At 42.3% G+C, this 19,084-nt stretch overlaps 1 protein-coding gene across 1 annotated transcript in view; it reads left to right on the forward strand.

Moving 5' to 3' along the window:
* RYBP (RING1 and YY1 binding protein) overlaps positions 1-18,783 on the forward strand; it is a 72,867-nt gene extending 54,084 nt beyond the window's left edge. The window contains exons 3-5 of the mRNA XM_065886068.1: positions 17,738-17,914; positions 18,009-18,107; positions 18,531-18,783. Of these exons, the coding sequence (XP_065742140.1) occupies positions 17,738-17,914; positions 18,009-18,107; positions 18,531-18,783 (529 nt within the window). The remainder of the gene's footprint in view (positions 1-17,737; positions 17,915-18,008; positions 18,108-18,530) is intronic.
* The last annotated feature ends 301 nt before the right edge of the window (positions 18,784-19,084 follow it).

The following is a 19,084-nucleotide window of genomic DNA, read 5'->3' on the forward strand; positions in this document are numbered from 1 at the left end:
GCCAACCCAGTATTTTCTCTCTTAATGGGAAAACTGAGGCTGAAGGCTGTGGTTCTTATAAATCATTCTGCAAATTGTTAAGAGAACCAGCAGTAAAATTCCATTTTCTTAACACCTATGACTCTTTTCACTAGACCAGTTACATTCAGATTAAGAAATGCAGCAAGCAGATTACCTCCGTAAATATTGCTTTCCTGTGACATCCTATTGTCTGATATCAAATCCATTATTCCAGTTCACTGAACCCTTTCAGATTTCCATTGTGTCATCCAAGGTGGCAGGTATCCATGCAGCTCACCTTTCTAGTCTTGCCACGTGTCTCCATCTAATGCATTGATTTGTACAGACCTTTATATCGTACATACACTCTTACTCGTCTGGATCAGCTGGGTAATTTTTAAGAATTAGTTGATAGTAGGTTCTTGAAAAGCTGTTTATAGCTCAGAGTCAAAATGCTTTTATTCCATTACTCTGTACCTAAATTAGACAAGTAGTTGTCTTTACTTTCATTCTCTTCTTTCTGAATCCTTGTACCTCAGTTAAGACCTCAATTGAGGTCTTAACTGAGGTATCTCAGTAAGATATTCTCAATAAGATTATTGAAAATTATTGTACCTCAGTAATTATTGTACCTCAATAAGATGTTCTCTGGGCAGGCAACCCAGCAGGCTTCTGGTTTATTTTTAACTTTTTTTCAGTGGACACAATTTAAACACAAAAGTAGAGACATCAGTCTCTCTGCCTATCACTCAGCTTCCACACTTATCGTATTGGCAAGCTTCTCGATCTTCACAAATACTATAAAAGCTTATTGTTTGCGGGAAACCATCAACTGCATTTGTGTAAAAGTGCATCCTGGACAAAAAGTTGGCTCAACATCTTTAGTCATTGGGAAATTGCAAGTTAAAGTCACATTGAGACGCTACTGTACATGCACTAGAGGGACTCAAAGAGACTGACAGTAGCAAGTGCTGTTGAGGATACGGAGCAGTTGGAATGTCCATACTTTGCTGGAGGAAGTGTAAGACGGTATGGTCACTTTTGAAAAAGAGTTTGGAAATTTCTTGTAAAGTTAAATATATACCTGTCATAGGTTTTTTTAGCCAAGAGAAATGAAAACAGGTCCACACTAAGACTTGTATGTGAATGTTCATGGCAGTTTTATTCATGAGAGCTGAAAACTGCAAACAGCCCAAATGTCCATCAGTAGGAGCCTAGGTAAACAAAACACACAGCAACAGGGATGAATGTCAGAAAATACTTTGATTAATGAAAGTAGCCATACGAAACAATGAATATATACTGTATAATTCCATTTATGTGAAACTCGAGGAGAGACTCATTCAGTCCACAGTGAGGGAAAACAAATCCGTGGTCTCTTAGAGCTGGGAGTGAGGCTTGTTTGGAAAAGGACACTAAAGAACTTCGGTTGGGGGTGGTGATTACACTGCTCTATATATTTGTCAAAACAAACTGTACCCTTAAAACCACGTGCGTTTTGTTGTGTAAATTGTATCTCCTTAAGATTTGTCCCAGGCAAAGATTGTCCAAGTCAACAGACCTCAGCAGCGGTTGCTGTTTCTAGCAACCACACCCCCAACCCTACCCTTTTTGGGATGTTTGGATGGCAGGTGATTAGGCATCTGTAAGCAAGCAGGGAGTAATTTTTGAGGTCCCACTCTTCTTTAGTGCTTTTGGAGCCGTGGAGAGGGCGCGATAAAGTCAAAAGGAACAGTGTTGTCGTTGCTTCCCTCCACCACAGGCTGTTTACTCTTTGGAACATGCACTCAGCCTTGGCTCTTGTACCCTTATTCCTTATTCCAGAGTCTGAAATCTTTTCCCTTTCCCTTCGCAGAACGCCAGAAAAATACATTGTGTGTTTTTAGAGGACACTTGTCTAACTAACTGGAATCTTGTTCCACCTGGAATTTTCACCTCTCGCCACAAAATGTTTGATGATGAAGTATGTCTTTAGAACACAAAAGTTTTCTGTTAGTAGAGGCATTAGATAAGTGATTACATTCTGAGAAAATGTACTCCTTGTGATATCCAGAGCTCTCACTTGCTTAGCTATCACCCAGCTTTTGTTAGTGGTTATGCTGTGTGGAATATAACGCTGATTGTGATAATATGTAAATGATTCATCACTTCGAATGATTGTTTTGTTCCTTCTCTAGCTGGACTGTAAGGGTTTTCTTTGAGTATAGTGCTTAGGAATGTAAAATAGTCCAAGGAACATTGGATCCTAAAAACTTCTAGACTTTTTGGGATCAAGGAAGGGTGGGGGCTTGTCAAAAGAACTCAGCCTGAAGGAAGAGCTCCTAATGGCCAAAGCTGGAACAATTTAAGCAACAAAATAAATTACGATAGAATTGGATTTTAACCCATAAGATAAGATAAATAGCCATGAATTCATACTGATAAAAATAATTGAAAAAATGAATGAATTTGAAGAGACAGCTCTTACTTAAGGAAGAATTCCAGTTAATAAATGTGGAAGACCAAATCACCATGGGGCCAAAACAAAACAATGGCAGTGTTTGCGCAGTCCACGTTTGAATGCTGAAGTTAGTGGGTGAAAGTTTGAGAAGAAACAGCATATTGGTATATAGAGTCTCAAGGTAACTCTTTTAAAGTCTTTTATTTAATAGATAATAACTTTAAAGTTGAGAAACCTGACAGACACTACCTTAGTCACCTGGTCATGGTTAACATCGGGGATAAGACATGGAAACATCCGGGACCCCTTACTGTGATGCAGTCAGGAGAACGCACGTCTTTGCTTTGGAATCGTCAGAGTGTATAACCTCATTCTGGTCATGAAATAAACCCAAGTTGAGGGACATTTCTCCAGAACAACTGACTAGTACTCATCAGAAGTGTCCAGGCTGTCGAAGACAAAGAAGCTGAGGAGCTGTCAGAGATAGGAGGAGACTAAACGTGAGGAAAAACAAACTGCGATGTGGATGCCTAGATGGGAGGCTGACGGAGACAAGGACTTTCGTGGGGAAACGAGTGCGAATCCAAAAAAGTGTCCGGTTTAGTTAAGAATATTGTATCAGTGTTAACTTCTCTGGTTTTGATAATTATCCTTTGTTTATATAAGATGTTAACATTAGGAGAAGCTGAGTGAGGGGTATGTGGGAAGAACTCTGTGCCGTTTTGCAACTCTAGCTTAAGATGAAACATTTAAAATTTTGTTTTAGACTTTAAAAAAAAAAACCTTGCAAAATCTCCATTGTACTTCTGCAGATCAGTGAATCAGATGTTCAGCAGATCTTTGATGACAGTGCACTTGCAGCAATGTAGTTTAAGAAGAAAAAAGTCCCTTTCAGACAAAGACATTTCAGAGTCATTTTTGGCACACACAGGCCTTACCTTGTTGGAAACTTACTACAAGGCATGCAAATTCGCTTACTTTGATGCCAAAGGGAGATGCTTCAGAGTGGAATACCAACTTGAAAAAAAGTGCCTGTAACAGAACGATGCAGATACGTGTGTGTATGCAGTATACCATCGTCCCAGTTTAAGTATCCCTTTCTATAAGCTAAGGATTTAGATAAATCTGTGTAACTGGAGAGCTTGCTGGTAGTGTGAGAATCCCACTTGATTCCACAGTACTTAATCTGGTGATAATGTGGTTTCTCTAAGGTTAAGTAAGCAGACTTATTAATTATGTCATGCTCTGTGAAGTCAGTTGTTACTACCCATAGATCTTTTTTACTTTGATAGAGAAACAGAAGACCAAGAGCATTCCTGAAGGACTTAGGCTTGACTTCCTAAGAATTTTGTCCTAATTCCCTAGCCCTAGAAAAATACAGGCACTGCAGTACAGAATGTCATAGTCTGCATTTTTCATACCTGTATGGTTGTGAGTATAGGTGGGGTATGTTGAAGTAGTTGAGATATTTGAGGTAAGAGGAAAGGTGGAAGGGTGAAGGGGCACATAGGTGATCTAGTGAAGGAATGGAAGAGAAACACTTTGTTTGGAAGGGCACCTCCTTGACTGGCAGATTCAGAGACCTGTTTTCAAGTTTTCATTTGCTGCAGTTTTCAGTATTACTGACCACTTCATGAAAACTTTCTCCGGCTCTCTTTTTAGTGTTTTCCTTTGTTTTCCTCACTTTCACTGGCTCCAGTTGGATTCCCTTTCTTCTCAAGGTTCTTTGGGTTGGACCATGTGGCTTAGTGGAAGGAGCATAAACTTAGTGTAAACTGCTCTAGCCTATTGGCTCTTGGACCTTTGAGTTTTGATTCCACCAAAAACATCAAAAACTTGTGAGAATTATGAGGTGATACATGTAAACACTGAACACAGTGCCGCCTCATAGGACGCATTTCATCATCTGTTAATTTTCTTCTTCACCTCTTACAAACTGGGAGCCGTTCTATCTCTGGGATAGATAGTTATTATATTCATTGAGAACCTCTCATGTGTGAGGCTTTTTGCTTGGTCTTGGCAGTATAAAAGAAGAGTTATACAAAGTCCCCCAGTTCTGAGGCCCAGAGAAACTGTTTAGTATTAGAATACAACGTAATGTTACATGCTGATACAGCATCTGCTGTCGGCACCACATTGTTTAGACCGTACTGTCAGGGAAACAAGTAACTATTTTGAAGCAAGTTTGGAGAGTATAGCATAAAATGTAAAAGGTGGGGACTGCCTCAGAGATGTATATAATCTTGTGGAAAGAGACAGATAAATAGGGTAATATCATAATGTAGAACATTAAGTGGTAGAGGTATGTCATGGTGGTTTGGGAACCCTGAAAATCTGACCACCAACTATTATTTGCCAGGAGAAATTGGGAAAGCAGTGGCATATGAGCTGGATCTTAAAGTAGGTATGAGTTTAGCAGAAAAAGTATGAGAACTGACATTTCAGAAGCTAAGGGGTCAGCAGATAGGCAAATACAGCCATTGGTTTTGATATCCCCAGAGGTCCTGGAACCAGTCCCCCTCGGATACCGAGGGACAACTGTATTGATGGCATACCTCAAACTATTCTCATATTTATTTAACTTTCTATTCCTATCCAAAAAATTCTAATTATTTTCTGGAATCCTGAGAAATGTTTCATCCATGAGTAGCAAATATGACCAACATTTAATTCAAATATTTACTGTATTGTTTAAATTGGTATATGGATTCCCATCTTCAAGCTGTACCACACTGTCCCCCTGTCCCAGCACAACAAAGTCATGTATACTGAGTTGAAGGAGTTCTCCAAGCCAGTGCTCATGCCTCTAGCCAGTAGCTACTGGTGGTTTCAGAGTCATCACCTTCATTTACATCTAATTTTTCAACCATTTGAAGTAAATAAAATACCCTAAAATTTTCCTTCCCTTGCTTCAAATAAAGACTATGATTAACCTGAAATGCCTGAAGTATAAGATGACATTGTCAGAGTCGTAACTTGTGTAGAGACCGTTAGGTAGTCTTCCCTCAAGCATCTGTTTGGTGATTGAACAGACTGGTCTTATGGTATTATACACAGAAGTTGCTTTACATTTTACCTTGGGTTTTTCCCCTAGAAAAGGCTCTGCGTATTAAAGTAATGTTACATAAGATCTTGAGAGAATGATATGTTCCTGACCAAATGTGTGATGCTTAGCTATGTAGAATTACCAAAGACATCGTGTTTAATCATTGTAACTGATCTATCTTATGATGGGTATATCTCCGTGCTGCTATGCTGTGTACAACTTTAATAAAACTTGCAAAACGTTTGAGAGGAGTGATCATACAACTTTATTTAAAAAAACAACCACAGGGCTTCCCTGGTGGCGCAGTGGTTGAGAGTCCGCCTGCCAATGCAGGAGACGTGGGTTCGTGCCCCGGTCCGGGAAGATCCCACATGCCGCGGAGCGGCTGGGCCCGTGAGCCATGGCCGCTGAGCCTGCGCGTCCGGAGCCTGTGCTCCGCTACGGGAGAGGCCACAACAGGGAGAGGCCCACGTACTGCAGAAAATAAAATAAAATAAAATAAAATAAATAAAAAACAACAACAACACAGTGTCGGCATATTAAAAGCTCTCAGGATTCTTCTTTCCAAATCCTCCCCTCTTATGACCCCAACCAGTTAGAATGATGAATATATTATATATGTTTTTGGTAGATATCTTTGGATAAAATTCTGATGGGTCAAGTGCTATTTTTTGCTGGGCTGCCTTCCCATGTTTGTAAATGTTTCTACTCCTTTATATTATATTCTTCTGTAGACCAGTGTTTCTCACCTGGGACTGATTTTGCCACCCAGGGAATATTTGGCAGTGTCTGTCAGAACTTGGGGATGGGGGGGCGCCAGTGGCATCTGGTGGGTAGAGGCCAGGGATGCTGCTAAACATCCCACACTGCATTAAGCACAGCCCCACAGCAAAGAATTACGAGTTCTAACATGCCACCAGCACTGTGGTTGAGAGACCATGCAGTAGACATCCTTCCAAAGTGATGATAGGCTTTTAGAAAGTTTTGACTACCAGCGATTTAGGAAACCCATTATAATTTGACCGTGAACTAGCCTGTTTGTTATAACTCTTATTTTCTAGTACATGTTTTTGTTTCGTTTTAAGGATTAGGTTTGAGGGAATCCTTAAGATTACCTTAATTTAGTCCAACCCTCTAATTTTACAGGTGAGAAAACCAAGACCTGAAGAGGGCAACTGGTTTGTTAGATCTTGGATTTCTTTAAATTATCTAAATAGTGTTTTTTTTTGCGGGGGGGCGGGGAGTTCCCTCTGAAGAATTACAAATTCTTCTGTGTGCTTTGTAGGTGCCCAGTTTTGTGACATGAACTGTAATTTCAAAATGGTTACGTGCATTTTAAATGGGATCTCTGACAGCTATAAAGTAATTTTCAGAGCAGATTGGGTTGCTTTAGTATAGTTTCTTGGAGAAAGACTTGATACATCATCAAGTTTATTTGCATCTGAAGATACATGGTTTGCGAAGAGATTTGTAGTGTCTTGTGATCCTTTTTAAAATAATTTGCATGATTTATAAGGTAATTTTGTGTATCTTCTGGGGAGATTGGGAGAGGTCATATCAAAGTCACTAAACCAGCAGTGTAGTCTGTAGAACGTACTTAACGCAAACTTGCCTGTATGTTAAGAACAAATAACTCTATTGTTTTTATTAAATATTGAATACAAGTATCTGAGCTGAAGGAGCCATAGAGATTGCTTACTTACTCTATTCTGATCTCTTTTATCAATGAGGAAACTGCAGTCTGGAGAGAGTATGTAATTCATCCAAGGTCATGGAGTTAGATTCTAAAATAAATACAGAAAGCAGAGGAGAGAGCTGAGGCACCTCAGCCTGCTAAGTCCTATGATCCAACTTGTGTGACAGGGAGCAGCCCAGAAAACACAAAGGACCCTCAACAGAGATCTTGGCCGTTGAAATCTAAAGCGTCATATTTTAGCAGCTTCTTGGAAAAGAAGCATACACCCGTACTCAAGAGTGCAGAGCGCCTTCCTTGGCATAGAGTAGACACCAGGAAAAGTCTGTTTGATGAATTTGGAAACATAAGCCCAAATGCCAGAGGTGAAACCAGGACAAGAGACAGCATGAGGAATGTTACATCTCTCTCTGCTCCTTTACTCAGATGGGCTTCCGGAAGTAGGGATGCTGGCCCAGAGAGTTGGGATTTGGTAACCTACATGGACTTCTCCTCAAGGAGGCGGGTGAGGGGAGGTGTGTCTCCACCACTTCTGTAGTCACAATACAGCAGCTACTGTAATTCTCACACTGCCTCAAGCGTGGCAGCGATCCTAACACAGCTCAGAAGAAATCCTCAGCCAGCAAAACACCTTTCCAGTCTTAACACCAAAGTCTTTTACTGTAGAATAAAATTTGTATTGAAAATTTGGAATGGCAGGTATCGGAAAGAAATGCAGTTAGCCATCTTCAAAGAAGGTCCATTTTGAAAACAATTTAGGAAACATTTTTCTTCACATGATGTCAACTAGTCCATTCTTTGTCAGTGGATTTACTTTGGGAGAAATGCTGTGAGAGATCTAAAGGGCATATTTATTATGGGACATTTACTTTAAATATTTGAATGACCACAATGAAATTCTGTTATTTTAGGCACCACAGGGGAGAGGAAATGGAAGGAAGCCAGATTTATAGTCTGTGGTTGAAATACTTTTAAGCCTTGTTCTTGAAAGTTGTGCTTGTGTTTAGGAAGTTGAAAATTTATTCTTTTTCTTTGAAATGTTTTCTTAAGCTGCGTTTGGAGGTGATGCTGCTTTTCATGGTGGTGGGGTTTTTTTGTTTTTTTTTGTTTGGTTTTTTTGCAGTTTTGCTGAGCAAGAATTTAAGCTTGAGTTGTTTTAGAAGTTGTCTTCTGAAGAAAACCTCTTCTTTCTTTACCTGTGATGAAGCAGCAGACTTGCACAGTAAAATATTTGTCATGGTCCTAGGGTAGCAGCTCTCAAGCTTTTTGGTCAGAGGATCTCTTGCACTGTTTAAAATTATTATGGACCCCAAGTAGCTTTTGCTCATGTTGGCTATACCTGTAGATACTTTCCACATCAGAACTTAAAACTGAGCAATGTTTAGAACACAGGAATATACAAACATACATTTCATTAGCTCTCAGAGCAGTGATGTCACGTGTCATTTAGTCTTTGGAAAATGAAAAGGCAGGTATTACTGTGGAGGTAATTATTATAGAAATAGTTTTCGCCTTGTAGACCCTCCTCAAAGGTTCTTGAATACCCCCAGGAGTCTCTGGACCACACTTTAAGAACCAACCTGGACTAGGCTCTCTCTCCATTGCCGCCAGCTTCGTTTATAAAATAAGGGTTTTGTTTTCAAGAACCTCAACCACTTGTAGCTCCTTTTACTTTTCTGAACATATGTTCCAGAGTTGCAGAAAAGTTACAGTGCCGACAGTTACTGGTGCTCAAGTACTTTTTAAGTAAGTGTGTTTTCAGAGCATAAGAGACATTTGAATACAATGATAATTTTGAATCTGTAGTAGAACATTTCAGATTATGCTGTTAAGGATGCTTGTGTTAGTTCTCTTGGAGCCAGTTGTTTTCTAACCAAGTTGTATCTGGTGAGTTTGTGCAATACCACGTATATTATTGTAAAATTGAAGTCCTGGCAGCCTCCCCTAAAGGCATTCTCCTTTAAAAGGAATATCTGCAAAACCAAAATTCTGTCTGAAGTAATGCAGAAAAACTGACAGCTAAGTCAGTGAGGATCCTTAGTGCTGTCTCTGCTACCAGCCAGCATGATTAACTTAGGACACTAAGCTACGTGAGCGATTTCTGTCTCTAGAGCCATTTCCATAGGGCAGAGCTTAACAGCTTCTTTTATTTGTAAATATTTCCATTTCCCTCCCTGTGTCTGTGGAAGGGTAGTAGGTGCATCTACAGCTGGAAAAGTTAGTGCTTTGAAACGTAGATATTACTTTTAAGGGGAATTATTTTGTGGAATATCTGCATGTTCTGTGTACATGTACTATGACGAGCTAAGAGAACTTCACCTCCTTTCATCTTGATTTCAGCCCTGTTATATTAGGTGTGGTCCCATTTCCATTTTGAGTAATTTACCCAAGCTCAATAGCAGAGTCTGGATAAAGTCCAAAGGCTGTCCTAACTCCAAAGTCTGTACTCGCCCTATTTACCTGTGAAGGTGAGGATGGAGAGATAAGTGGAATAAAGGGGATGGCTTGACAGTTTTTTCTTTTCTTTTTTTTAATTTGATAGTTGGAGTCCGAATTAAGGGGGAAATTTTAGTTTTCTGGTACAAGGCAGAGTGGTTCTCCTGAGTCAAGGATGTATATTGGCAGCAAAGAGTAACCTAGAAGATGAACTCTGACCCCTTCAGGCCACCCAGTGGCTCATTCTAGAAGATTTGAGAAATTTCATGAAAACAGGTGTTTACTTGAGAGGCCAAAGAACTATTTAGGAGAGAAAAGAACAGCAAGAAGAGATACTGTTTGGGGAGCAGAGAGAATTTAATAATGCCACGCAGTGTATGATTGTAGCAGTGAAGGTCACAGGGTCATAGAAGTTTCGTACTACCCTGGTGTAGCGTGGCCTGACTCTGTGGCAGCAGCAGCTCTGGGGAAGGAAGGCCGTGAGTATTCATCTTTCCAAAGCAAAGCCAGCTAGGTCTGAGTAATGTTGAAGTGAGCCTAAATCAGCCAGCTGAAAGAGCATCCTAGTCACTGGGACTGACAACTAGTACAAGGTCTTACGTTTCCTGCGTCAGGGAAGAATCTGACTGGAGCTCTTTTTGTGGTTTCCTCCCATAACTGAACAGATGAATATTTATTTGTCCATTGGTCTCTTAAGATAATCAGCCCTTTAAAATAGTGGCAAAGTAAGTGCTTAACTAGAAACTCCCTGGGAGCTTACTTACAAAACTAGATTATCTGCCATATTTCCCCATCTGTTATTCTTCATTGGGCTGGATTGACTCACCTGGGTGACTCTTAGTAATAACTGTACTATAACAGTGAATCAAATATGAAAAGGTACAGAAGTTTTCGTGAGATTAACACCCTTTGTTACAAACTCTCAGCCTAGCATGGTACAACTGAAAGACTACCAGACTAATTGTCTCTGGTGTAGTTACAAATCCTCTCTCTCTTTTTAAACTGAGAATACTAGTGGTTGTGTAACATACCTTTTAGAATTGTTGAGGATAAAGTGAGGCAGTAGTTGCTAAAATATAAGTATAGGTGGAGGGGAAAGAGCCCTAAAGTAGCCTAATTACTTCAAATCTGTTCTACCTGTGCATGTCTAGAGTTTAAAAGAAGTCTTGTGTCACCCTTTGAGATCTCATGGTCATTGATGTTGGAGCCAGAATCCTGACTTCTGTGTTCACAGCATTTCTCCTCTGCTTTATCTTTGGTATGTAACTTACAATGGGTCAGCAGCGGGTGGGTAAAATGAACAGAAAGCGAGTTGCTCTTGTAGGGCCTCTTTTCTGTTGCGCTCACCGAAGCCAGGAGCCAGTAGTGTGTGGTTGGCAGTGTTGCTGGGACAGACTCTGAATCTTAACGTTTACATGGCCTTGGAGCTAAATACAGGCAATAGCTGGCGTGAAAATGGATTCGCAGCTTCTTTTAACTTGGACTACATATTGTATGCAGACAGAGATCAGATTTATTTACCCTAATTATGGCTTTAACAGGTACTTCTGCAAAGAAAAAAAGTGCAGTTTATAACGCATTTTACACATTTGGCCCACCCGCTTCCCTGAGGGTGTATTTTCTACTCCCATTTCATTTTCAAAATATTTTAGTCGGTAACGGCTGTGCAGAGTACTCTGCTGTGTTCCCAGCTGGTGTGTGTTTGTGTGCGTGCGTGCGCGCGTGTATTGGGGGCTCAGTAATACAGTAGTTCAGTCATTGGTGGGGAGGTAAGATGCATCCTAGTTAGTCCAATGCGCATGTGTAGAGTAACCTTTTGAGTGGAGGGACGGGGAAATGGGTCATGTGGAGAAGTCTCCTTTTAATTACAGAGCCATGATGTGATCTCAAAGACTCGTGGGCTCCTGGTAGAGTGAGCTAAATGGACAGGCATTTTCAGAGTAGTTCAGTCCTGGAAATTGCTAATTTTTCAACCAACAGATTGCCAAGGCAAGGAAGGGCTTGGTGGGGGAGGTAAGGGCGATGGCAGAACTCAAGGGCAGTGTCAGTTAACTTGGCAAAGATGTTTTGTAAGTTGCAGGGTACTTCTTTTTTTTTTTTTAATGGATAAGTTGATTGTCTGATTTCAGAGCCTTTAGGGTATTTTAACTGAAAATGGAATTCCATAAGTGGACAAAACACACAAATGTTAGTTTAGGAAGACCTGGACATAATCAAGGGAAAAAAAAGATTTGTTATTGCTCTTTGTTGCCTGAACTACGAGAAGATGGCTTTGTCCTGTTTCTCTTTGTGGGAGCTGAGATACAGAAAAGCACGTGAGAAATGATCACAGATCTCAGGTTCCCCTGAGCACACAGTGGAGAAGGAAAGTGTTGTATGGGGAAAACATAGGGTTTGCCCATGTTCCCCCAGAGCAATCCAGGAAGATAGCTTGTTTTTTGCTCTCATTTGTGTTTGTGTGAAATTTTTCTTCGTCAAAAATTAAGGATGTCCCTTGATAAAGATTTGCTTCACTTTGTGGAATCAGTTCTTCTCTGAAATATTAGCTGTTCAAATGTAAATAAATAGACAAGATTTCCTGATGATGCCTATTACTGAAATGTCACAGCAGATTTTCCTTGGTAAACTCTATTGGAAAAGCAGCAATAAAGGTATGAAACAATTTTCAGAAACCTAAAAATTTTTTATTAAAAAAATACAGTTTTGAAGAAGATAGGAAAAAACTTTTGTTGGCAAACGTACTTACAAAGGAAACCAGGCCCCATGTTATATACTGTATAGTATTTCTGGTCAAATAGGGCTTTTTGTTTGTCTGTTTTTGTTGGTGGTGATTAATGGGCTTTGAGGCGTAGTCACCAAAAGCAATAAGCCATGTTCTTTGATCTGATGTTTTCCCCTGTATTGGGAAAGCTGTTAATTGCCAGTTTAAGATTTGTTAGTTGGGAAACTTAGGTAATTTTGGAGAACCCCAGACTCTCAGCTCCATATTGAAGAATTGACGTCCTGCAATATGCTGGAAATTCTGCCCATTAAGCGAGCTGTATACAGTGTGTTGTATGACACTTAAAAGACTGCACTGAGCAGTGTAAATCTGTGGGAAGTAACTATTTCTCACTGATCAGCAGTGTTAAATATCATGATAAGGGTTCTTTCCTTACAGGAAATGTTAAAAGACATTGGAAAACATACTTTGCCATCTCCTCTCCCCGTGCCCTTTTCTCTCCCCTTAAGGACAACCAAGTAGTCCTCTTCTTACCCCAGTGAAGATGGTGGAGCTAACGAGAGTGCTGGAATTCTTGGGCAGGTATCTGTTGAAACCGTAGCCTGAGTCGACCTGGGTCTTCCATCCCTAGTACCCTGTGCCCCCTCCCCGCCCCCCGACACACACAAACGGTGGGGAGACTCATTTGAAGTTACTTTCATAAGAGGAGTCTTTGGGAACTTCCCTGGTGGCGCAGTGGTTAAGAATCCACCTGCCAGTGCAGGGGTCACGGGTTCGACCCCTGGTCTGGGAAGGTCCCACACGCCACCAAGCAACTAAGCCCGTGCACCTCAACTACTGAGCCTGCGCTCTAGAGCCCGTGAGCCACAACTACTGAGCCCGTGTGCCACAACTACTGAAGCCCGCGCGCCTAGAGCCCGTGCTCTGCAATGAGAAGCCCGCACACTGCAACAGAGTAGCCCTTGCTCGCCGCAACTAGAGAAAGCCTACATGCAGCAACGAAGACCCAACGCAGCCATACATAAATAAATAAATAAGAGGAAGCTTTGAAAAGTTCAGGTGGATCTGGGTTTAAAAATCCCAGTTTAGCCACTTACTGTGAACCTTCGACAAGGTTCTTGATCTTTCTGCTTTCAGTCTCCTTAATTGGTAGAACAGAGACAATCAGTTGTGCTCTGGAGGATGCTGTGCTGACTCTGGCTCCGTAGTGTGCCTGTCCTCTTTTGGCTGTGAGGTGGTCCTGGCCTGCTGCTCGACGGCAGTTCACAGCATCTAACCTGGAGAGCGCGGCCGGCTGGGGTGCGGCGTGCGTGGCTCTCCGTGGAGGTGGCACGTTCCCATCCTCATGCCGTCAGAATGCTCCGGCCTGGGAGTAAGTAGGGGACGGATGGCAGGAGCTGCCACAGCAGTTCTGGCAGGGTGGCACCTTTGGAGGGTCTCCCACAGATGACCCTTCTCACTTCTTCACCTTCTTCAGAGGTATGCATTGTGTTGAGCAGCAGTGCACCATTTCAAAATGAATTCGGTGCATTTCCCCACCTCACCCCGTTCCCTGATCCGAGAAGGACTGTGGGGTTTGTTGGGGGAACTAGTTTGAAAAAACCACTCTAATAATTAAAATAATAGATTCCCACCTGTTGGTGAGGGTTTTTTGTGGGGAAGGAGCAAGTGATGATGGAAGAATTACTAGTTTGTTATGTGAGGACGTTGAGAACACAGACGTACTTGTGAAACAAAACAGGTGCTTTTAGCAGACATCCCATATTTCTTGGTAATAATCTGATCCCAGTGAGCCTTGGGTCCTTTTCATTTGTGAAGTTTCAATTTGGTTGCCCATTAGAGAGGAGGCACACTTCTTTCACTATTCTAGTCAGACATCATTTTCTTAGGAACAAGTGAGGACATCCATGCGGTTGTGCACATGTGCTGCATTTGAGGAATTGCAGTTTATGTCACCGTGTGTGTGTGTGTGTGTGTGTGTGTGTGTGTGTGTGTGTGTACATACTGTCCTACAGATGCTGGATTGTAGTGCATGCACTGAAAAATTCTGAGGGTTTGCTTGCCCTGCTGAAATGTTAGAGAGTGGTCATCCGCGGGAGGAATACGAGACAGGCACCTGGCCTGTTGCCCACGCTTTGCCCATGGCCTCGGCAAGCCACCTGTGAGGGGATAATCCATCTTGGATCAGCACGGCGTCTGGGTGGTTGAGAGCCGCTTGCAGGTGCATCAGGTGCCTGCCATTAGGGGCTGTTTGTGAGACGAGGGTGACTTCCTTTCCTGTTTGCTCTTCCCTAGCTCTCTGTTCTGCTGGTAGTGCCAGCTGCTCACCAACCCAGGCACCACTTCTGATGTCCATTGTTTCAGGATCTCTCCTCTGATCTCTCATTCCCATATTCTGCCAATAATCCCCCAGTACCTAGCATCCCTCCCATCTCAGAAGAAAGTCTCTGTTCCTTTCCCAGTGCTTTGCTTTTTTTTTTTAATTTTTATTTTTTTATACAGCAGGTTCTTATTAGTCATCAGTTTTTTACACATCAGTATATACATGTCAATCCCAATCCCAGCACTTTTTCTTTTTTTCTTTTTTTTTTTTTTTTGCGGTACGTGGGCCTCTCACCGTTGTGGCCTCTCCTGTTGCGGAGCGCAGGCTCAGCGGCCATGGCTCACGGGCCCAGCCTCTCTGCGGCGTGTGAGATCTTCCCGGACCGGGGCACAAACCTGCGTCCCCTGCATCGGCAGGCGGACTCTCAACCACTGCACCACCAGGGAAGCCCCCAGCGCTTTTCTTGATTGTATGCTTTCTCTCCTTTACCCCATGGCTAACCCCTCTCTTCTGCCTGCCTTCAGTCTTTCTCCCTCTTCAGTGTACAACATGATTTAAGCCTCCTGTTCCCAAGGAAATATCCTCAAACCCTGCTGACCCCTTTCTGCAGTGGCAGGGCTGTCCTTTACCTCAGCACCACGGTTCTCAAAAGGGTTCCTGTTGGCTGCCTCTAGATTGTTCCTCTGACATCCTGTAGTTCCTTCCTCTTTGCAGCCCTGATAGTGTGTGGCTTGCTCTCCTGAAAGTCGGCAGTTGACTTCTTGATCACCAAAGCTTGGGCCCTTTCCTCAGTCCTTATCCTACTTTGTCTTTCTCTGAAATTTTCGTTTATCCTTTATTCATCCAGTAGGTAATTTTATTGGGTACCTGGTACTGTGCTGAATGCCACAGAGAAGGCTGATTAAGACACGGTCTTGCCATTCAGGAGTGTTACATTTGATTGACAGTTACAGTGTGGCGTGCTAACTGACATCATAGAACTCTGTAGGACGTGCTGGAGTGAGGCAGGCCCCCCTAACTCAGACTGGGTGGGCCTGGTGATGGGGCCGGGGGTGGTTTCTCTGGGGCAAGCGTCTGGTGTGCCACATGCCATTGGTTCTTCTCGCTGTTGCAGGTGGTCTTGGACTGGTGTCCAGTTGTCTTCTCTTGTCAGACTTCCATGCAGTGAAGTACACATACTGGCCTAATTGAAAGTCTCCCTCAAGGTGTAGTTTTTCATAAAGTTTTATTTATTTAGTTAGTTTTCACTTGGCTGAGTTATTTCATTTTGACACCTGAGTATTGGTTAGTATATGACAGTTTGTTTAAACTCTGATTTAAACTGCTTGGTAATCCCTGTAGACAGCTGGTCTGTTTGTGTTCCCCGTGAATACTTGTGAAATAGTTTGTAGTGGTGATTATCTTCTCTGTAAGTATTAACAGATACACTTCCTCTTTGAAAGAGAAGAATGTGTTAGAATGGCTGCTGCTGCCTTTGTTAGAACCTGTGAAAAAAGAATGTTACCTTTCACCTTTCACTTGAGGGCCGGGGGTTTAGAGTATTAAGTACCTTCCTCCCTTTATCTCGGGGCACTTCACATCTTTGAATCCCTTGCTCAGTGGCATGTGAGGCTGCTTGTGGTCCAGCCTGAGGTGACCGTACCCGTTGTGGGCTTCGTCGTATGCCGCCGTAACCAAGGCCTGTGTTTGCTGGAGACCAATAGGAAACTTGCTCTGGGATTGCTCCTTTGTTGCTGTGTTTCCTGCAAAGCCACACTATTGTGGAGCCAGCACTGAGACACTCAGAACAAACCCAGTGTCTTCCCCTAGCAGGCTGGCCTTGATGAAGTCAAGGAGTAGGTGTCTGTCCCCTCCTTGTCCTGTATTTCTTCTTCGCCACATCACACCTCCTCCCAAGAGGTGCTTCAGTAACTGTGCTTAATTTAGGAGCCAGCGTGTCCTGTACCTAGCAACTCTTTTTGTTTTCTTGAAAAAAAAATGGCGGAATTATTTAAGAAAGAAACTTCTGTTTTGTTTTTCGTAGGCTTTTTTTTTTTTTTATTAATTTTTTTCTATTTCCATTCTTCCACCACTGGCTCTCTCATTGATGAGGCAGACCTTGTCTGTTCAGTTATTTTTCTCTGGCCAGTGCCTTCATCGTTGGGAACAGAGGGGGACGTGGGGTCTGAAGGGGATCATTACATCATGGCAGGTCGTTGCTTCACCTCATTAATAACCCACTTAGATATGTGTTTTCTACCTTGTACTTGGAGAATTTATTATATTGTAAGTGTCGATCTAGATGCTAACGTCTTTGAAAATTAATATTGTATAGAAATAGCGCCTAGGTTTTCCTTTCTCCCTTTGCCATTTGTGTCCGAATGGTCATGCACTGTGAGAAGCGTTTGGCACCGTTTAGAATTTGTAAACAATAGTGCTAAGAGCCAGTGTCAGTTGGAGACTGGTGCAGACATAATGGTTCATGGCACAATGAATGTATCACTTGTCTGAGATGTTTTTAGTGACTTTGTCTTCACCGTGCCCTTGGAAGCTCGTGTGAACCACAGTTACCTTTTATTGCTCGATACGTGTTGTCTGTGCCAGTCACAGAGCAGCAGGGGAGCAGACCAAGTCGGAATAATTAGATTGAGGAGTGAATGTCACACTTCTAATTTCATTCTCTTTTCAAGGGATTACCAGTGTCCATTTAATAAAATGAGATTAACCCTCTGCAGCAGAAGTATTTGAAAGCTGTCAGTCAGTATACTCTTGACAGCTCAAAAGAAGTAGTGTTCTCAGCACTCCTAGGAGCAGCGCCATGTTTTAATTGGCTGAAAGTCTTGACGGCACAGGGATATGTGTGTTTGTGTGAGCGCGTGTGTTTATGTCATTAAAGGTGGATGTACGGAGAGTGGATTTGAAAGAGGAAAAGTTTTATGGACTTAACCATACTATCTGGAAATAATAAACACCATATAATTTACTTGGAGTTGCCGGATACCAGTAATAAAATACCTAAAAATTATGAGACCAAAATTTTAAAATTAAAGAAACAGTTAAAAAGCAAATAATGAGACATCTTTTCTTGAATGTTTTAGGAAACCTCGGATCAATTCTCAGCTGGTGGCCCAGCAAGTGGCCCAACAGTATGCCACTCCACCACCCCCTAAAAAGGAGAAGAAGGAGAAGGTTGAAAAGCAAGACAAAGAGAAACCCGAGAAAGATAAAGAAATTAGTCCTAGTGTTACCAAGAAAAATACCAACAAAAAAACAAAGTAAGTTCTTCGGTAACTCAGTACAGTACTGTGTTATTTTGCAGGTGAATCAAAGATGTCTTTTAAATGCCTCTTTTTCTGTCTCCCCATTTAGACCAAAGTCCGATATTCTGAAAGATCCTCCTAGCGAAGCGAACAGTATACAGTCTGCAAATGCTACAACAAAGACCAGTGAAACGAATCACACCTCAAGGTATTTGAAACTAGAGTGACATACCACGTCTGCTCATAATCAAGAGTCAGGGGTGGTTTTGTGCCTTTGGGTTTGTAGGCTAAGAAGGGGTGGGGTGAAGAGCTGGGGCGGTGGGACTGTTAACTTTCAAAGTACATGCACATAGATATGAGCTGCTTTTATATCACTGAGTCCAAAACAGGAGAAGGATAAATTGATCATAATTTTGCCGTGGTCCGAAGCTTTGCTAACTGATTGGCGGTTTCGTTTCTTGCTATGCTTAGTCGGCAGATTTGGTAGTAAGCGCTGGTGTCCGTGCTGGCGTTTTAGATTCATTGCCACAGCGACTTGCAGTCTGTGTGTGTGGCGGGGTGATGTTGGGCCAGAAGTCCTTTGCATCCGTAGCCGATTTCACGGGCTCTTCCCCTGTGGTGTTGCTTTCAGGCCCCGGCTGAAAAACGTGGACAGGAGCACCGCACAGCAGTTGGCAGTAACTGTGGGCAACGTCACCGTCATTATCACAGACTTTAAGGAAAAGACTCGCTCCTCCTCGACCTCCTCATCCACAGTGACCTCCAGTGCAGGGTCAGAACAGCAGAACCAGAGCAGCTCGGGGTCGGAGAGCACAGACAAGGGTTCCTCCCGTTCCTCCACGCCAAAGGGCGACATGTCAGCAGTAAATGATGAATCTTTCTGAAATTGCACATGGAGTTGTGAAAACTATGAATCAGGGTATGAAATTCACATCCTCCACCTGCCCATGCCGCTTGCACCCCTGGAGAATCTTCTGTGGACATCGACCTCTTAGTGATGCTGCCAGGATAATTTCTGCTTGCCATGGGCATCTGGCCCCCAAGGAATTTCGCACCCTGACGATTACTCTTGACACTTTTATGTATTCCATTGTTTTATATGATTTTCCTAACAATCATTTATAATTGGATGTGCTCCTGAATCTACTTTTTATATAAAAAAAAAAAATCTGCTGTGCACAATTT

The sequence above is a fragment of the Phocoena phocoena genome, chromosome 10 (genome assembly GCF_963924675.1).
Source record: "Phocoena phocoena chromosome 10, mPhoPho1.1, whole genome shotgun sequence".
Classification (NCBI taxonomy): Eukaryota; Metazoa; Chordata; class Mammalia; order Artiodactyla; family Phocoenidae; genus Phocoena; species Phocoena phocoena.